The sequence below is a fragment of the Rissa tridactyla genome, chromosome 1 (assembly GCF_028500815.1).
Source record: "Rissa tridactyla isolate bRisTri1 chromosome 1, bRisTri1.patW.cur.20221130, whole genome shotgun sequence".
Lineage (NCBI taxonomy): Eukaryota > Metazoa > Chordata > Aves > Charadriiformes > Laridae > Rissa > Rissa tridactyla.
Genome location: NC_071466.1, coordinates 60,619,133 through 60,638,568, shown reverse-complemented (window position 1 = coordinate 60,638,568; position 19,436 = coordinate 60,619,133). Strand labels below are relative to the sequence as shown.

General features: G+C 39.2%; 1 protein-coding gene across 4 annotated transcripts in view; it reads left to right on the top strand.

Annotated features, from left to right (window-relative positions):
• STK24 (serine/threonine kinase 24) overlaps nucleotides 1–19,436 on the top strand; it is a 62,082-nt gene that overhangs the window by 38,239 nt on the left and 4,407 nt on the right. For all 4 annotated transcript variants that reach the window (XM_054218874.1, XM_054219045.1, XM_054219138.1 and 1 more), the window contains 7 exons: nucleotides 2,472–2,580; nucleotides 2,695–2,852; nucleotides 10,523–10,708; nucleotides 10,958–11,103; nucleotides 12,716–12,839; nucleotides 13,771–13,839; nucleotides 18,269–18,405. In XM_054218874.1, the coding sequence (XP_054074849.1) occupies nucleotides 2,472–2,580; nucleotides 2,695–2,852; nucleotides 10,523–10,708; nucleotides 10,958–11,103; nucleotides 12,716–12,839; nucleotides 13,771–13,839; nucleotides 18,269–18,405 (929 nt within the window). The remainder of the gene's footprint in view (nucleotides 1–2,471; nucleotides 2,581–2,694; nucleotides 2,853–10,522; nucleotides 10,709–10,957; nucleotides 11,104–12,715; nucleotides 12,840–13,770; nucleotides 13,840–18,268; nucleotides 18,406–19,436) is intronic.

The window sequence follows — 19,436 nt, the reverse complement described above, 5'->3', positions numbered from 1 at the left end:
CTATATACATTTTAATTTATCTTCCTCACCACCACCACCCCCAGAAAAACAAACAAAAGTTTCCTTGTTTGAAGTCTCACTGGTGTCTAAATAGACAGAAACACAATTTAGGCTGGTATTAGAAAATATATTTCAAAGAAATAGGAGGAGCTGTGAATTCCCTCGAGGATAGAGAGGCCTTGCCAAGAGCCCTGGGTAGACCAGAGAGCTGGGAAATCACCAACCGTATGAAATTTAATGAGAGCAAATGCCGCATTCTGCACCTGGGACGGAGTACCCAATTTTGAATCATAATTCAAAAATTCGGTGCAGATTATGTTTTCTCTGACTTTAACCAAACAAAATCACACACCATCTTAAATTCATTGCGGATTTAAAAAATACTATTATAGAAATAAAAATGGATGTTTTACATATGTGAAAATTGTCATACCACTGGAAACAGAATATCTCGGTAGCATAGTTTGCTGTTCTCAAGTGAGGCAACAAATAAATGCTTGATGAAAGAGTGAAAGGAAAATGGCCAGTCTAGAGGGATTTTGCTGGTGACATCCAGAAGGCAGGAGGGGGTAATAAATGTGGGCTTCCTGCAGTTGTGCTGCTGTATTTTCACTGTAATTACTTTTTAGGACCTATTTATACCTTTAGTTTCCACATCCTGTTAGAAGGAGTTCTGTGGTTGTGTAGAAATTGATAATGTTCCTCATAAAGATATGCTGAAAAAAGTTTGTTATTGTTGTGATAGTTTTTTCCTGGCAGAAGAACAATTAGAAATTGGGTTTTCTTTTATGAATTAATTATTACTTTCTTTGTGCTTCAAAAAGGTGTAAAAGAGGAGAAAGAAAACAGATTGATCATATTTTCTTGTCCTTTTTTTTTCTTAATCACACACATTTCACTTGTGTGATCACCACATGTTTATTCCCTAGGTTTGTTGCCTAGAAATAGTGCAAAGTCTTTGATCACATCCTAAAATGTTGTTGAAGAAATTGCGCCACAGAACTGAAATCATCATTTAAGTGTATATTAAGCATCTTGTGTGTGCTTCATTCATTTTCAATTTGTGTTCTGCTGCATGTTTTCCTAGTTCTAACACGCACATTATGGTTCTCAACTGGAATCTGGTAGGACAGCTGGCGCATTTTATCATGTTTCCTTGTCTGAGGCAAGACTGAATGGGAACCTTGAATTCTGTGTTTGAGGTGTATACATGTCATGCTAGCCTGGTGTCTTCTCTACTTGAATATGCACTGACTTTTTTGAAAATCACACCTCACAAGAGAAAGAACGTTTAATGCAATTACATGTACGTTGTGGTTCCGTTTTGAGTATAGTTTAGGTTTGTGGCTGAGGTACAGGTGCTAATATTCTCAGCCCTAGTCTGTTTTCACTAACTTCCTCCTCAGTAAGGTAGCTAACCTCGGACTAAAGAGGTTTTCCCCGTTAGTTGTGCTGTATCACATTGCCAAGTCTTAAACTCGTGCTCGCAGCCTAGATGGAGCAGAGCCTTGAGAATGTCTCAGTGGGCTTCAGGGAGTGGCAATACCATGTATATTATCAAATGCAAAAAAGATTGTAAGTAAAGCTATGAAGGTGAAACAAATATGTTGTCTGCATTTCATGAAATCTTACCTCTGTTCCTACCTATTAGCTGAGAGGATTTCTGAGGGATGTAATATTTTAATTTTTACCTGAAAATTTTTATCTGAAATGCTTGCTTTCTCACAGAGCGGAGCCTCAGAGATGTAACTCTTTGACTGTGTTTCAGTGACTGCTGTTGTGGAGTAAACTAGAATACTGGAATATTTCCAGTATTAATTGTTGTACATAAAGTTTCAGAGTCTCGAAATGCCTGTATTGGTTAAGAAGCATTTCTAGGTAGTTATCTTTCTTCTGTACCTTTAGATTTAGTGGCATACTCACTTTTAATATTTATATCAGATGTAGAGAGCTCTGAGATCTTCTACCACTGCTGTTTCTTCTCATAAGAATTAAATTACTCAGAACCTTTGATTCTAACAATTTGCAAATTTACACCTTCAGTTTTATATGAAAAAAGTTAACTTTTTTAAAATGTGCAATGCCCTGTCAGCCTAGCATTTTGAGTTGTGTTTTAGAGAGCTTCACAAAATCCCATGCAGTATATAGTATATACTGTGTCTTTGTGGAGCCTTTAACAAACTTTTAAAAGAGTTTTGGATAAATGAACTGTTGATAAATGAACAACTTTGCCTGTTGCTCAGAAGCCACTTAATTTAGGACTATGTATTTTTTTTTTTTAAAGAATATTCTGGGTTGTATCTCATGTTATGAAGTTAGCAAATTAGAAGTTTTAAGGTGTGACAGAAGGAGCAGTTTCTTTTTATAGTCACAGTGTTATTTGTTTTCTCTGTTGCTCCTTTTATATATATATATATGTATGCACACACATACGTGTATATATTAAAAAAAATATTTCTTGTGTCTCCTAGTTAGAACCTGGCTCACTTGATGAAATCCAGATTGCTACAATATTGAGAGAGATACTCAAAGGACTTGATTACTTACATTCAGAAAAGAAAATCCACAGAGATATTAAAGGTAAACTCGTTTTATTTGTATTGTAATAATATTAGAAGAGCTCATGCAGTATAAATGAACACCCTTACAGTGACATATGTCTTAATTTCCACTATTTATTCTTCTTTATTCCAGCTGCCAATGTATTGCTATCTGAACAAGGAGAAGTAAAACTAGCAGATTTTGGAGTAGCAGGACAATTAACAGATACACAGATAAAGAGGAACACCTTTGTGGGAACACCATTTTGGATGGCACCTGAAGTAATAAAGCAATCGGCATATGATTCGAAGGTAAGGTATTTCTCGTTAGGTTATACAGAAAGAAAATTAGGAAGGCAAAAGCCCAGCTGGAGCTCAACTTGGCCACTAACATTAAGGACAACAAAAAAAGCTTTTATAAATACATCAACAAAAAGAGTGCCAGGGAGAATCTCCATCCCTTACTGGATGTGGGGGGGGAAAGTTGCAACCAAGGACGAGGAGAAGGCTGAGATACTGAATGCCTTCTTTGCCTCTGTCTTCAATAGTCAGACCAGCTATCCCCAGGGTGCTCAGCCTCCTGAGCTGGAAGATAAGGATGGAGAGCAGAACAACCCACCCATAATCCAGGAGGAAGCAGTCAATGATCTGCTTCTGCACCTAGACGTACATAAGTCTATGGGGCCGGATGGGATTCACCCAAGAGTACTCAGGGAGCTGGCGGGAGAGCTCACCAAGCCTCTCTCCATCATTTATCAACAATCCTGGTCAACAGGGCAGGTGCCAGATGACTGGAGGGTGGCTAATGTGACGACCATCGACAAGAAGAGTCGGAAGGAGGATCCGGGGAACTACAGGCCTGTCAGCCTAACCTCGGTACCAGGAAAGATCATGGAGAGGATCATCTTGAGTGAGCTCTCACGGCAAGTGCAGGGCAGCCAAGGGATCAGGGCCAGCCAGCATGGGTTTAGGAAAGGGAGGTCCTGCTTAACCAACCTGATCTCTTTCTATGACCACGTGACCCGCCTGCTGGATGCGGGGAAGGCTGTGGACGTTGTCTGTCTGGACTTTGGTAAGGCCTTTGACACCGTCCCCCACAGCATTCTCCTGGAGAAGCTGGCGAATCATGGCATAGACAAGTGTACTCTTTGCTGGGTTAAAAACTGGCTGGATGGCCATGCCCAGAGAGTTGCGATTAATGGGGTGAAATCCTCTTGGCGGCTGGTCACCAGTGGTGTCCCTCAGGGCTCAGTTTTGGGGCCAGTTTTGTTTAATATCTTTATCAATGACCTGGATGAGGGGATTGAGTGCACCCTCAGTAAGTTTGCAGATGACACCAAACTAGGTGGGAGTGTTGATCTGCTTGAGGGTAGGAAGGCTCTACAGAGGGACCTGGACAGGCTGGATCGATGGGCCAAGGCCAACTGCATGAGGTTTAATAAGGCCAAGTGCTGGCTCGTGCATTTCGGTCACAACAACCCCAAGCAACGCTACAGGCTTGGGGAAGAGTGGCTGGAAAGCTGCCCAGCAGAAAAGGACCTGGGGGTGCTGGTGGATGGCCAGCTTAACAGGAGCCAGCAGTGTGCCCTGGTGGCCAAGAAGGTCAACAGCATTCTAGCATGTATCAGGAATAGTGTGGCCAGCAGGAGTAGGGAAGTGATCGTGCCTCTGTACTCGGCACTGGTGAGGCCTCACCTCGAGTCCTGTGTTCAGTTCTGGGCCCCTCTGTACAAGAGGGACATAGAAGTGCTGGAGCGTGTCCAGAGGAGAGCTACCAGGCTGGTGAGGGGTCTGGAGACCAAGTCATATGAGGAGAGGCTGAGGGAGCTGGGCATGTTTAGCTTGGAGAAGAGGAGGCTGAGGGGAGACCTCAATGCCCTCCACAGCTACCTGAAAGGAGGTTGTAGAGAGGTGGGTGTTGGCCTCTTCTCCCAGGTGAATAATGACAGGACCAGAGGAAATGGTCTGAAGTTGCAGCAGGGGAGGTTTAGATTAGATATTAGGAAGAGTGGTCAGACACTGGAACAGCCTGCCCAGGGAAGTGGTTGAGTCACCATCCCTAGAGGTGTTTAAGAAACGTCTAGATGGGGCACTTCAGGGCATGCTCTAGTGACAGAGATTGTAGGTTGTTTGGTTGGACTCGATGATCTCAAAGGTCCTTTGCAACCATGAAGATTCTATGATTCTATTTCAAGGCATTAGCCAAAGTCCTTCCTTTTTAAACTTGAATTACATAGATTGGTCTTCAGAATGCAACTAGTAACTTTGGCTGTGTCCAGATGGGTACATTAGCAGCTAAAAGCTGTTGACAAGGAGAGCAGCTTTCCTAATTTGTATCCAAACCTTAACTTTCCTATTGTATTAAGCCCATCCAGATGGCAATAAATATTATAATATTGACAAGTACATCCTATCACCTTTTATCCCACTCTATTGATGAGTATTTTTGATGGTTATTTGAAAGTAGAAGAGAGCTAATACATACAAAATGGTAATATGCTTCCACTTGTTTTTACAAAAAATAGACAACAACACTGTTGAAGAATATGGGTTTGGTGGGTGTGAAAGTGTTGTTTGAAAGTGCTGTTATTCATCTGTGGAAGAATGTGCTGCATAGGTCTATGCTACTCTCTGACCATCTTATTTTCTGCCATACAGGGAGGGTTTAATATTTAATTTACTTATTTGCAGGTATTTACATTACACAGGATTTTGATTTAGCGGAGTGGTACAGCTGTGTACTGAAATCACAACACAAGCACAATTGTAATATACAGTTGGATCAGAGTAGTAATATGATTCCCATTACTGGTCTCCATACACTCACCAGAATGGCACTGGGTGTCCCCAGTTGCCAGGAAGCAATATGTGCATTGAAGCCAGCTCAAGTCCATTGCTCTCTTCAAATTTCATTTTGTTGGTTACTTGTTTTTTATACTTCTGTTGGGCTAAACTACATATATGCTTCCTTGCTGCCTTCCCCCATGCTGGTCTGGCTCGTTCAGTAAGACATTGTTCTACTGATTACATTGGGGAAGGCTATTTGCACAACCCCATGACCCAGCTGTATATCTGAAATAAAGGTCATCCTTAAGTCCCACTTGTGTTAAGATCAGCTGGCTTTATGATAATTAGCAGTCATTCCGTATGTTCTTCCCTGAACTCATCATTCTTGCCCATCTCCTCTGATCCTTCGTAGGGAGTTGTCACATCTCCATGCAATGAGGCAGGTTGGCATGTTTCTTTCTACCCTCGTCCACGTAAGGAACTTGCCGATACTGACTCTGACCTAGATTGTCTGTAGTATTACTTCCTTCCCTATTTGATATCTTTCTGTGGAGAGGCTATTTCAAAATAACTAGCAGAGCTCTGTAGAGCCTCTAGAAGCTGAAATGACACCAAATTCCCAATTTGAAGGGTAAGTAAACTATTTTTGTTGTAGGTGGTGGTTTTTGGTTTGTTTGTTTGTCTTTTGGTTTTGAGGTGTTGGTGGTTGGGCGTTTTTTGAGGTTTGGCTTCTGGGAATGATTTTCACTTGGACAGAGCATGATTCAGTCCTCAGGTTTTGAACTGAGGCTGTTTTGGTCCACAACGTCATGTGGACATACAAAAGTCTTGGATGCTTGATCAGTTCCCTAGAAGGCCAGAGCTTAAATTTTGAATGAACTAGAGATACTTACTTGCGTCTGTGAGCCTTTTGGCACTTAGAAACCAGACTAATTGTACAAACAAAAGTTTTGCTGTTGTTGCACGACAACGACTTGAGAAGGTCTGTTTGTTTAAGATAGTCTTATGCATATATGAGTGTATAGACATCCAAAGCTAACCTCATTTTCCTTCCATAATCTGGCCGTGCTTGAGAGGTGTTAAGCAGGACTGTCCTCTTCATAGCATATTCCCAGTGAGCTGCAAGCAATTTTCATTACGTAATTGCTGTGTTACCCAGTTTTGTTCTTTGCCTTGTCGAATCCTCTTACTTCCCACATGCCGATGGGTTCCCTGGTAACGCTACCTTGGGCACAGTTCATCTTCATCTTTCTTCATTCACTGTATGCCTCGCACCAACTGTTAAATTAAATTATTGTTCCTTTTCTTATTGGATTGGTATCTTTGCTCATGCTGTCTGTTGAAATAGCATGACTGTGCAAGGCAAAGCAAAACCTAAGTTACGACATAAAACTACTAACCAGGCTAAAGGAAGGCAGAGACGTCCTGAGGTCTAACATTGCTAGTTATTGCTATAAAGCTTAAGGTCTCCTGTTGATTCAGCATTATAATCATGTGTCTAAATATTATGGGCAATTGGTGGATTTCCTGATCATGGCTTACATATTATCAACATAACGAATGCAAGAACTCTTATTCCAGTATATTGATTTCCACTTTAAGCAGCTTTGGGTATTAAGATATCGTTACACCTCCTCTGAATTCAGATATGCTTCTGAGTTAACACAGATTTCAGAATTGAAGAGACAAGCTTTTGGGGAATTTCCATGTGTGAAGCACTTAAACTGCTTTTCGTTAAAATAGTATATCTTTATTGTCTTTACTTTAACTTGAATGTTAAAATATTATAAAGTAACGTATCTTAAGATTATGTAAAAGCAATGAATACTTAAGATGTTGATTTTTAATATAGTCTTTATTTTTTTTTCCCCAAATACATGTTATGGGAATGGATGTATATAGTATTTTTTATCTTTTGTTAAGATAGAAGGTTAAGGTTTTTGTTAAGGTAGAGAAGCAGGTTTTTTTTATAGATAAAAGATGACATTTTTGAAAAATGCTGTTTTAATCCAGGATTTGACAAGTGAATACATTTTGTGTATTTTTCTTTTAAAATATGTGAAACTTAACAACGTCAAACCAAGTTCCAATTTATGTTCCAAATATTGTGCTCTCAAGATTATGTGAGGCTTTTTGGACTGCTTTATGCATATGTGAGCTGTGTATTCCTTAACTGCCATACAGAATTTGCCCATTCCAATCTTGCTTTATTTGGTGCCATTCCCAAACTGTTTTGGGTCCTTAAGATATTCCAATTATTCTTTCTCAGACCACGTATTGCAATGTATATTTACAAGACATTCCACGATGTGTCTTTATTGCCTAAAAATAATCAAGGTATGTGATTTTTGACATAAGTACTAAAATTTCAACAGCTTCTATTGGACTTTTGTATATAATAATTCATACTGATGTGTTTGAGAACATAGGATTTCCAGATGGCGCGTGTGAGAGAGTAAGTTAGCTATAACATTTGCATTTTAATGTGGTCAGTAGCTAATCTGAGAGACATACTTGATAGCAAAAATTTCAACTTTATTTTTCGTTTTCCCTTGTAGGTATTTTTGAAGTCCAAGTAGTCTGTGGGGATAATAAAATCTAGTTGCTAAAGAAATGATCAGCCATGATATGGGGGAAAAATAGTGAAATGTCAAAACATGACTGTAATAGTTATATTAAAGCTACCACCTGTTTTTTGAACTTATTTTTCCTTTTTTATTTATCTTTTCCCATACCACTTATTTCCTTCTCTCCAAGCTATTTGATCCTTGATATAACGTCCTCATAGGATCTTTCCCTTCTTTCTAATTTCTGTTATTTTGGCAATAGTTCTTACTTCGTCCTGTTTTGATTCCTTTCTTCATCTGAAAGTCAGCATCTTTTTCTCTTCTGCTTTGGTTTTTACATATCTAGTTCTCTGTCCTTCTGCTAAAAGAAAAATAAATATTTAATTTTGAAATGTTTTTCTCTTGCACTTAGCCTGTTTTCTTTGATGTACAAGAGCTTCGAAGTCAGACTAAATTTTGCTCATTGCAAGGGAGGAGGAAAGGCTTATGGCAGTACTGCGATAAGTAGTACCTACCAGTGATTTGCTAACTCTCATCTGAACTTGAAAGAATAATTTTTGTTCAAAAATCATAATATGTGGTAAAACTTGGTGATGATATAGTCTCATCACTTCTTAAGGTCATGCTTCTCCCTCCCCATGTGGAGGACTGATGTGCGCCTATTCTGGAGTGTCATTGTCACAGACAGGCCCATCCTAGAAATGCCTAGTTGGATACAAATGCACTTGGTACTCGAAGCCCTGTTTTGTGATCCCTCATTATCTATGAAAGGAGAAGTTACAATTCCAGAAGAATTTGGATGTTTAATTCTTGATGCTTCCATCAGGAATGGGCTTGGACTTCAAAGAGTTCAGTGTGCAGGTGTGGGTTTTGGACTTTTAAATTCATTTTTTGTGGAGGAAGGTCACTAGCAGTAGAAAATTACAAATACGTGAGAAAAAAAAGGAAGTATTGATATATATGTGTGCATATATGTGGATATCGATGCACACGTGCACATACGCATTTTCTTTATATACTTAGATATGCACGTTCTATCTGTGACTGAAAGTCTGGCAGAATATCTACCCATTTATATGCTTTAGCACATTCCTCTTGAGAAACTGAAGTTCAGAATAAATTGGAAATAATAATGCTCAGTTGTTAACATGAAGGCTCATGTCTGCAGGTGTCATTTTTCTTTTATAACCAAGAAGAGCTTTCCTGCTAGAGGGAAGTTACGATTATACTCAGACTTGAGGAGAGCTTAGCTGATAATGCTGTTATTAAGATAAATGAAACTCAGAGCTCATATACTTATGTAATCTTCCGTGCTCAGGGTGAGATGGCAGTTCTGTAACATGGGTTAATAAAACATCATTTCATAAATCTGATGGTATGCTAATTGGCACCGATTTGCTACCCCCCCCCCCCCCCCCAATACTTGCAAAATTAAGTAACTAAGCTTTTAACAATAGATAACAATGAATACTGTCTGAACAAGGATGAAGGAGTTTGGTTTTAGTCATGCAATGTAGCTGTGATAGTGGAGCGGATGCGTACATTGCAGCTATCAGCCTGGGCTCCTGTACGAGTTCGTCAAAGATAACCTGGTACATCAGCTGAGCAGAGGCAGATGGATTAGAGGGACACTTAGAAAGGACAGCAGTGATAAATGAAACCTCTACTCTATCCAGTACCTGGAAATAGATCTCTCTGTGGCGTAGCAAGGTTCCAAATGCTGTCTTTGGGAGTAAAACCAGACAGCTCACTTCAGATCTTTCCTGTGTTCTGAGAATAAGTCTGTTCTGCTTTCACTTCAAAAGAAACAGAAAAGCAAAACATAAATATTTTTGATTGATATCTTGTCCTTTGGAACAGTAATTTCTGTGAATTTTTTTTTCTTTCACCCTTCTCTGAGGGGTTTATTCATCCATTCTTTTGACTTTTAGGTCTGTTACTTCACCAGAACATAGAGAATTATAATGCATTACTTCACATTATTTCAGGCAGATTGGGCAATAGGATTTGGATCTAGGGAGACAGAGTTCCCTAGAAAGAGCAGCACATTGAATAATAGTGAAAGTTGAAAAGAAAATAGAAAGTTGAATAATACTGTTCTAAACTGCTTTTCTCTAGTCTTTAATAAGAATGATATATAAGACAATGTTAAACACCAGGAAAATTATTTTTTAATGTATTAAATTTCTGATGGTTGTACTAGCTGATGCTTGTTGGGGAAAAATCTTGTGCATGTTCTAACATTTTCCTTTATGTCAATATTTGAGCCTTGCCCCCTATTTGCATAGTGTACTTGAATATGGTGGATAAAGTGCTAGTTTATAACAACTCTACCATTACTGTTTAAAAATATTTGTGTTTCAAGATCAGTTGTAACTGCTGGTGTAATAGTATTGATTTTGAAAAGTTTGAAAACGCTAATAAGTAGAACTGCTTTATGCTATAGAGTGAAAACAGCCAAGGAACTTTATGTACTTAATGTGGTTAACTGCATAAAATAAACCAGACTATGTCAACAAGAACAATTTACATATGAAAGGATTTGCAGTAAAGGTTTAAAATGTACCTTTGCAAGCAATGGTGTTTCTTCTTTCTCCAACCTAATCTTAAAAGTATTGTTTCTTACAGGCAGATATCTGGTCATTAGGCATAACAGCCATAGAACTCGCAAAGGGAGAGCCGCCTCATTCAGAATTACATCCAATGAAGGTTTTGTTCCTCATTCCCAAGAACAATCCACCAACACTGGAAGGAAACTTCAGTAAATCCCTCAAAGAATTTGTTGAGGCCTGCTTAAACAAGGACCCAAGCTTTGTGAGTTTCATCTGTTTGTCAATGTATAGTAGAGAACTTGACTGGTTTACATGAATAAGTGAAGTTCAGCTTTTCTAATATGGGGAAATATATTCGCCAGCATCTTTTTTTTTTTTTTTTTTTTTAAAGATATTGCATATATTTAAAGTCTCATTTGTATCAAGACTGAAGTCTGGATCTTTTTATAGTGAGTCACTTAACACACTGAAATGCAGGAAAAAAAAAATCTTTTTTCTTTTTTTTTTTAAGAGACCTACTGCAAAAGAGCTCTTAAAACACAAATTTATTTTGCGAAACTCAAAGAAAACTTCCTACCTGACTGACCTTATTGATAGGCACAAGAGATGGAAGTCTGAACAAAGTCATGACGACTCCAGTTCTGATGACTCAGATACGTAAGTTTGATGAGTTTGTAAAATAACCTTTGTAAATATAGGAGCCAAGTAGTTATTTTTAGCACATACACTCCTGCGTTTTGTTATTTACAGCTTTTCAGCTTAGCAGTCTTAGTAAACTAATGAAATCTTGATTTCAATGTTGCAAGGGATTTCATGCAAATAACAGTCACTGAGAACAATTCTTCTAGCCCATTTTATACTATTTTCTCTTTTTATGTAGGGTTTAGGGTCCTTCCTAGACATAAGGCCAACCTTTACTCCTCTTGTACAAGCAGAAGGTAGGCTTCACCCTGCATGGCCAGGTAGCTGTTTGCACGTGCACTGTGCTGTGTGTGCACCTGGCCACCTCAGGAAGGGAGCTGTCTCCTTGGTGGCAGGTTGTCCCTCATTTTGGCTATCTGAGTAAAAGGCAGAAGTGTAACCTTGCATGTAAGAGAAGGTTAGCGGACAATGCTTCTGTGATAATGGGGTTTTAGGGTACAAACCATATTACCTAGGTTTTTTTATGAGAGGTCCTTTTTTGCATCCTTCCAGGAAGGTTGGGTCATTACATCATGATAGTCATGAAATGTCAAATTATTTATTGAAAAAGGAGAGGTTTTTTTAAATACTTCCAGATGTCTTCCCTTTCCAATTTTTACTTCTCTCCATCAAATTTTGACGGAGCTGCTCAATAGGTTCATGAGGTGGTTTCCTTAGGAAACCAAGTTACGAATAGTTCTGACTCAGTTAAAAAATTAAATTGGTTAGTCCAAAAGTAATTTTGAAAATAGTGGGTATCATCAGATTACACACTTCTGAAAATCGAGTGAAGGGATTGCCACAATTTATTCACAAATGGATTAAATTCCTCATAATAAAGAAAACAATACTATTCTCTGCAATTCCAGTCTGTGTGCTAATGGCAAGTATCAGGCTGGTTATAATTTCTTGGCTGCCATTACAGCTGTATATTTGTCCTACATTATTAATGGCTTCAAGCCTTCCAGTGCTTACAGTTCCAGCCCCAAACCAGGTCTGGTTTGAGCGTAAATTACTAGTCCTGAAACTGGTCTCAGGTCCAGTTACTAACTGACCTTTGAGGTTAGGGTTCATTGTTCCTGTGGAACATCAGGCCAGCTTTGTTAGCTTGGTATAGTAGCGTAGTGAAACTAACGTGGTTATTGAGTGCTTGTAAGACAACTTAATGTTATGTCTAAGCCTGCTTTCCCCTCCTCTGCTTCCACAGCAGCCCTCGTATTAGATGTGATAACAGGGCAAGTTGATTTGGCAAGCTAAAGCCAGTTTTCAGATAGCAATAAAACACTTCATGTTACTTGTTTATGTAACTTGGGAAAATGTTTTCAACCTGTACTGCCTCTATTTTTGAAGTTAATTTAACATTTAGTGAAGTATCTTGGTTTCATTTTTTTAATTTCCCCAGAAGGTAAATTACATTACTTTTCATACTTGTCTTTATACTTATTGGCTTGCACAATAGAATCTTGACTTTGGTCTTGACTGTAGCTTTTGTTTAGCGTGTCTATTCAATGAACATGGACAATAAGGTGTAGGTAATAAAACTTTTTCTTTTTTTTTTTTTTTTTTTTTCTTTCCCCCTCCCTTGAAGTGAACCAGATGGCCAGGCTTCAGGGGGGAGCGATTCAGGAGAATGGATCTTCACAATAAGAGAAAAAGACCCCAAGAATCTAGAGAACGGAGCAGCCCAGCCTTTGGAGTTGCAAAGAAATAAGGTGCTCAAAATATTGACTGTATTATTACAAGGAAATAATTCTTGCTTTAATAATTAGTGGGGTGATTTTTATTTTATACCTTTAAAAGCATTTAAATTGTAAAACTTTAAGAAATGTTGCTAAAAATGTATATTCTACAGTTGCCTTTCACGAAACATTTTGAGTAAGTCTTGAAGTTTTGGTATTCTGTAAGCATGTCCTTTTTCTGTAGTTCATGAAATACGTACCAAAATATTTCAGTAGTTTGTGAAATGTTAGCACTGGAGGAAGACCAGGCAATATTTTATTTTAAAAATCTTCCTTCTGTAAAGTAAACTTAAAGCAGTACAATACAAAACTAGGCTGGGATTTTGGGTAAGGCATTCTCATCTTTTAGGAAAAAAGACTAAAATGTAGCATAGAATAGAATGTCCAAAAAACCCTCCAAACTAGAATAAAGGATGTTTAGAGCTGCTGCATCCTATTTCCTGCAGCCTGTGTGGCTAGGGCAAGTGGTTGCTGCCCTGGCTCTGAAAATTCTGTGTATATGCTCTTACCAGAACTGGAGAAATATAAGAAAAATATTGTATCATATGGGATAAACCCAGTCAATATCAGCATGTCTGTGATTTAGTACATGCTCAGTACGATTATGGGGGTTTTGTGTTGTGTGTGGTTTTTGTTGTTGTTGTTTTTTTTTTTTTATTTTAATTTTGAGCTTACAGGTATTTGAGGTGCTGCAGCCTCAAATTTTGATTCAGCCTCTATTTTCCACAGTGCTTTGGAATAGTCTGTTGTAGAACACTTTAAGTATTTGTATATACATAGAAACAGATTTTTATTTTTAAAGTGTAGCATGTTGGAACTATTTTTTTTTCTTTAATTAGAAACAGAATACAATGAGGATGCTTTTTCAGAAATAAAATTGGTCAGAATTTTGTTTTCTTTAAAGGAAAAGGATATCCCAAAGAGGCCTCTATCCCAATGCCTGTCTACAGTTATATCCCCTTTATTTGCAGAGGTAAGTTATTGCTTTAAAACTTAGCAATTCCAGGATTTATGTCTCTGAAAAATAGAAAAATACGGTGAATGACACCTAAGGCTTCTACAAGCAATTTAGAACTCATTATGTTACAGTTTTAGCTGTACCCTTTGCTTTCGAGCATGTCTGCTTTTGAGATCTTTGTTTTGCTTCTAACAGTACTTCATATGCATGGTAGCAACATCAACCATACTAGCCTAGAGCCATGAACGTGAGAAACAAAGAGGTATGTAAATGTTTGAATTGCAGCATTCCAATTTTTTGACACTGCTGTAGCTCTTCATCTGTCATTTTATTTGCTACAAACTTAAAGTTCTTCAGTTTTCCAAGATATGGCTGTGGACCAGATCAGCAAGAACTTAACTTTTGAATTTCAGTGTTGAAAGCTCTATATTATTCCCATTTTGAATTTAATATTTTTTTATATTTGTTTTTTCCAAATACTTAAAAACAACTTAAAAAAAAAGCATCATATGAAGGGGAAGCCAGATACTTATGAAGATGTGATTATTTTAAAAAGTTGATAGATCTCTAAGAAACAAAAACTCCCCTCTCACCCTAGCTTTGATATGAATTTTTAAAATTCAAATAACAATTTCAACCATTGCAACTGTTACAGAAGTAAAGTTAGAGCAATTGTTTTAATAAAAGGATGAGGATGATGTCTTAATTTTGTTCTAATGAATAAAGTTCTGCTTCAGAGGATTATCACGGAATTTTGCACACTGGTCATGAAGAATATTGAGTGCAGTAAAGCCGTTAAACCTATTTAAAGGGGATGATCTCTGTATTGGTTATTCAGACTCCAGTATTAAGTCAGCCTGTCATTCTCCTTTGTAAAGTGGAAAAACACTTTTAACAGGGATTTTTTTTGTGCGTGTTTTCCATTGTAGTTCTTGATGTATTATCCACTTGCTTGCCTTTGCTTGAGAATTTGCTTTCAATTCCCTACCCTTCCATCTGCCAAACATTTTTCTGGTTGCTGTGCATCTCCTTTAGGTCTTCCTTCTCCTTTTCCAATACCAAGCATGATACAGGTCCTGCATCCACTGTCTTCCACACTCCATCCTCCGTTTTTATCCTTTCTTTATTTTTCATTTTCTTTCCACCATGCCCGTTATTACCTGTCTTCTCGATATCTCTGCTCTGGGTTCTTCTTTCCCAGGCTGTTGCTAACTAGTTGCTGTGTCATTCTTTGCCTTTCTTGCTTCCCATTTTCATTTTCAAGCCCATTCTTTTAATTGCCTCTTGCTCATCCCTGTGGGTATATGATTCCCCTAGCACTACTGCAGCAACACAAACATTTTTCACTGTATTCCTTATTAAGATTGCCATTTACTTTCCTCTCTGTAGCGTGTAGAGGCTACAGAAAATTTTTTCCTCACGTGCTTGTTTGTTGTATCTTTTTGTGCTATGGGAGAAGATTCTTGGTCTGGTATCTGCCGTTTGGTTCGTACTTTAGACTCCTCTTCTGTGCAACTTCTGGTGGATAGCCATAACTTTCCCAAACTTTTCCAGGATTTCCTGGAAAAAAGTTTTGCAGGGTTTCCTTTTTCTTATGGGCACGGCTACTGACTCTGCTGTCCTAAGGAAGCCCTACGTTACATACATCAAACCACAGATATCTGTGCCTTCAGGAATTATTGCTAGCTCCAAAAAGAGCAAAGCTGGCCATTCATAGCTTTTTGTTGTCATTGAGGCTTCAAAGCTTTTGGCACAGAAGACAGGTGCTGTCCCCAGGTAATCTTACAGGGGAAGATTGTGCTCTGCATCCTTCTTTGGTTGGACTTTGATACAACTTAGAAGCCTTGGCTGAAGAGGCTTGCTGAGCTGTGGGGCCCTGCCATTGTGTGTTGTTGGTGGTAGTCTGAAGCTTGGTGCACTTCAGCAAAGCAATTAAAAGAACAAAGCAAACACCCATCCCCAAACAAAACAAATGCCCCCAAAACCAGAAAACAAAACGCATCCTGAAAGTGAACAACGTTGTCATGCTTGACAGTTATTTGTGATCTTCAGTGACCGGCTACCACCCTTACGTGGTTTCTTTCTCCTTATCAGAGGACACTGGCAGAGTACCGCATGCAGTGACTCATTCTGGGTTCCTTTTTGAAGACAGGAGATCCAGAGGTGTCCTTTGTTGTAATGTTCCCACTATCATCTAGTTCTATCATCTTGTCCTCAAGCTGTGACTTCCCAGTTTAGACTAAGAAAGGGTTAGTTATTACTGGGAAAAGAAAAGGCATTTGTGTCTTCCTGCTACCTATGCTTTGTATGGGAGATCTCACTCTTGAGCATCCTGGATGTAATGAAAAGAGAACACAAGCAGCAGCCAAACAAGAGTGCAGAAGCCTTCCTACTGCTGTGGTTGTACCTCAGCTCTGGTACGCAGTCCTCTTGATTTCCTTTTTATCGAGACCTGAGTTACTCTCAGGAGGGTGCCCTAACATACCTATAAGCCATTGGTAAATGTGGAACTAGAATAATGATTATTTATTCTGGAGTGGGTCCAGAGGAGGGCCATGAAGATGATGAGAGGGCTGGGGCACCTCTGCTATGAGGACAGGCTGAGAGAGTTGGGGTTGTTCAGCCTGGAGAAGAGAATGCTCCGGGGAGACCTTATAGCAGCCTGCCAGTACCTGATGGGGGCCTACAGGAGAGATGGGGAGGGACTATTTGTTAGGGAGTGGAGCAATAGGAAGAGGGGTAACAGTTTTAAACTGAAAGAGGGGAGATTTAGATTAGATATTAGGAAAAAAATCTTTACTGTAAGGGAGGTGAGGCACTGGAACAGGTTGCCCAGGGAAGTTGTGGATGCCCCTTCCCTGGAAGTGTTCAAGGCCAGGCTGGATGGGGCTTTGAGCAGCCTGGTCTAGTGGGAGGTGTCCCTGCCCATGGCAGGGGGGTTGGAACTACATGATCTTAAGGTCCCTTCCAACTCTGACCATTCTATGATTCCTTTATGTTTCCCCTTGGAAGGATTCAGACTCATTTTCAAAGAAAAACCTTTTTTCAATGCTGATGGCAACTCTTGAGCTGTAGTTCCTGACACCTGTTGAAAGTCCACTTCAGGAAGTCATGAAAAGCCGCTTTAGTGCTTGGACATCTCAGGAGAACTTCACTGACACTTTTTTTTTCCTCTGGAATGTCTTGTACTGCACTGAACTCAAAATCATCTTGGTCTATTAATTCTGCTTTCTGTGGCTCATGCACGTTCCATGTGACAATCCCCTGTGCTATACTTAAGTAGGGCCAAAAGTGTATGCGTGCCCACATTATATCCCAGAAAGTGGCGCAAACTTTCCATTTGTTCAAGCTAAGCTTTCTTCATTGCTGGTAGTAAAGGCAGACTGGCTATAGGTCCAGCATTCAGAGACAACTCTTAAATTAATTGAATAATTTGTAGAGAAATATGTAGAAAAATATTTTGCTGTTCTTGAGTTCTGTGTAAACAGATCAAGCTCTTCGGTCCAAAGCACCAGTAAGCCCAGTCAGCTTCCAGCTGGAGTATTTTTCTCACCAGGAGTTTGTTGTTCTGGTTTTTTTTTTTTTTGTTTGTCTGGTTTTTCTTGAGAAACGACTTTGATTCCATCCTTCTTAAGAGGATGCTGCAAAGCAGCTCTTGACAGCAACCGTAGTGATAAATGTGGAGAGAAGCTTTTAAATGCAGACCTCCAACCTGCTGGGAAAAGTCTGGTCCCTGAAAGAAGGTCATGTCTTCATATTCCCCCTTTGCTACTAGTAAGATGACAATTTTTTCTAAGGAAGCTCAGACCTTGCTAAGATTTTTGAATGTTCTTTAGTGAGGTTCTGAGAAAGAATGCATTTTACCAGCCATACTCAGCATGTTATACCAGCTCCTACATAAGCGAAGCGCTGAGACCTTCCCTCTGAGCCCTCAGTTCCTGCCTAACGACGGGACCCTCTGCTTCAGGGAGGAGATGAGAGAGTGCTCAGGGTACTCTATCAACAGAGTTGACAGGGTGAAAACATTTTCTAACAGTGCTTGCCCAAGCACACCTGCAGTGTGTATGCATAAGCTATACATGTACAAGTATGTATACTAAAGTGAGTACCTCTTGAAACTGAACAGCTACAGGTAAATAGTGGATCTTTCTTGGGATCCTTTCTTGGGATCCTCGTAATTGTTGAACGTGAGCACGTTGAACGTGAGCAAAAGGATATGTGAGTGATTGAAGGCTTGTGAATATGAATGACATCCTGATAACTACCGCAAAGACTAACTTCAGGATGAAAAAAGTCTTCAGGATGTGAGGGTGTATAATGAAAGTTAAATCCTGATGTTGTGAACACTGACGGTCACTTCCTAACAAGCTTTTGCATTATATTGTTTATAGAAGTATTTATTAATATCTTATTAATATATATCTTCCTGTTTGTTTTTTTTCAGTTGAAAGAGAAGAGTGAAGTGTGTGGTGGTAACACAGATTCCATAGAAGAACTGAGAAAGGCTATTTATTTAGCTGAGGAGGCCTGTCCGGGCATTGCAGATAACATGGTGTCACACCTTGTGCAGAGGCTTCAGAGGTAATGAAACTATTTCACTAAGGGTTACAGAAAAATGCAGATCTGATTCTAGAAATATTTGACTAGTGTTAAATTGAAAGAATTCATTTCTATTTATAACAGAGGAAAAAACCACCTGTGCTTACAGTTTGTACAATTGTTTGCTTAGTAGGAAAAAACCCAATTGTATCAGCAGGTCTAATTTCTAGCTCCGGGTGATAGCCCATACGTACGTTCATGCTGTTGGTGTGCATATTGTGTGTCAAATAAGACCGGACAGCCTTTTCCCTTTGCAGTTCCTATAGGGGACATTCACGCTTTCTTAGCGTCTGCGTGTATGTTGCAGAGGATGTCCTGTGTCACTCTTAATTTCTTTTACCCGCTTTGATAAATGGATTGCTCGGTTAGTTTGTGTTTCTTTCAGTCACATAGTAAGTGGTTCCTTGTTCATTCATTCAAGATAGTCTGTGTGGCCTCTTGGTGGCACCTTCAAAACCAATGTTTTGTATTACTTCAAAAGGCCAAAACTCATAAGAGATTTTCTGATTGCCTAGGTTAGGAAGATATAACTTAACAAACACTCAATTCGCTGTTCTTTGAAGTACTACACAAGAAAAGACCAGGCGTATATATTTCAGAATTACTGCTTGAAGAGGCTTTAAAGGCAACCTTGAATCCGGGAGTCCACAGCTGTTGTGAATCTGCACCATCCAGCTTGGATTTATTGGTACTAGAAAAAAATTAATGGCAATGATTAATCATGGACTGCTACCTTGAAAAAGATCACTCTGAGCAGGTGTCTCCCTTACGCTGTGTCTAACCACAGCTTGGTAAAGTTTAAGAATTCACACCTCTCAATTTAAAGCAGAGGATTGCCAGGCTGACACTTTGTCATTCAGTAAAGATCAATGCCAAGAAATCTGCAAGCAATCATGTTTCTTGCTTTCTGGGCTGTCAAGCATGAAGCCCAGTCAGCATCTCTTGTGCTAAAAGGTCACTCCTTGATGCCAGATGTCCTGATTCTCCTTTTAGTTGATCCTGGCAGGCTTGAA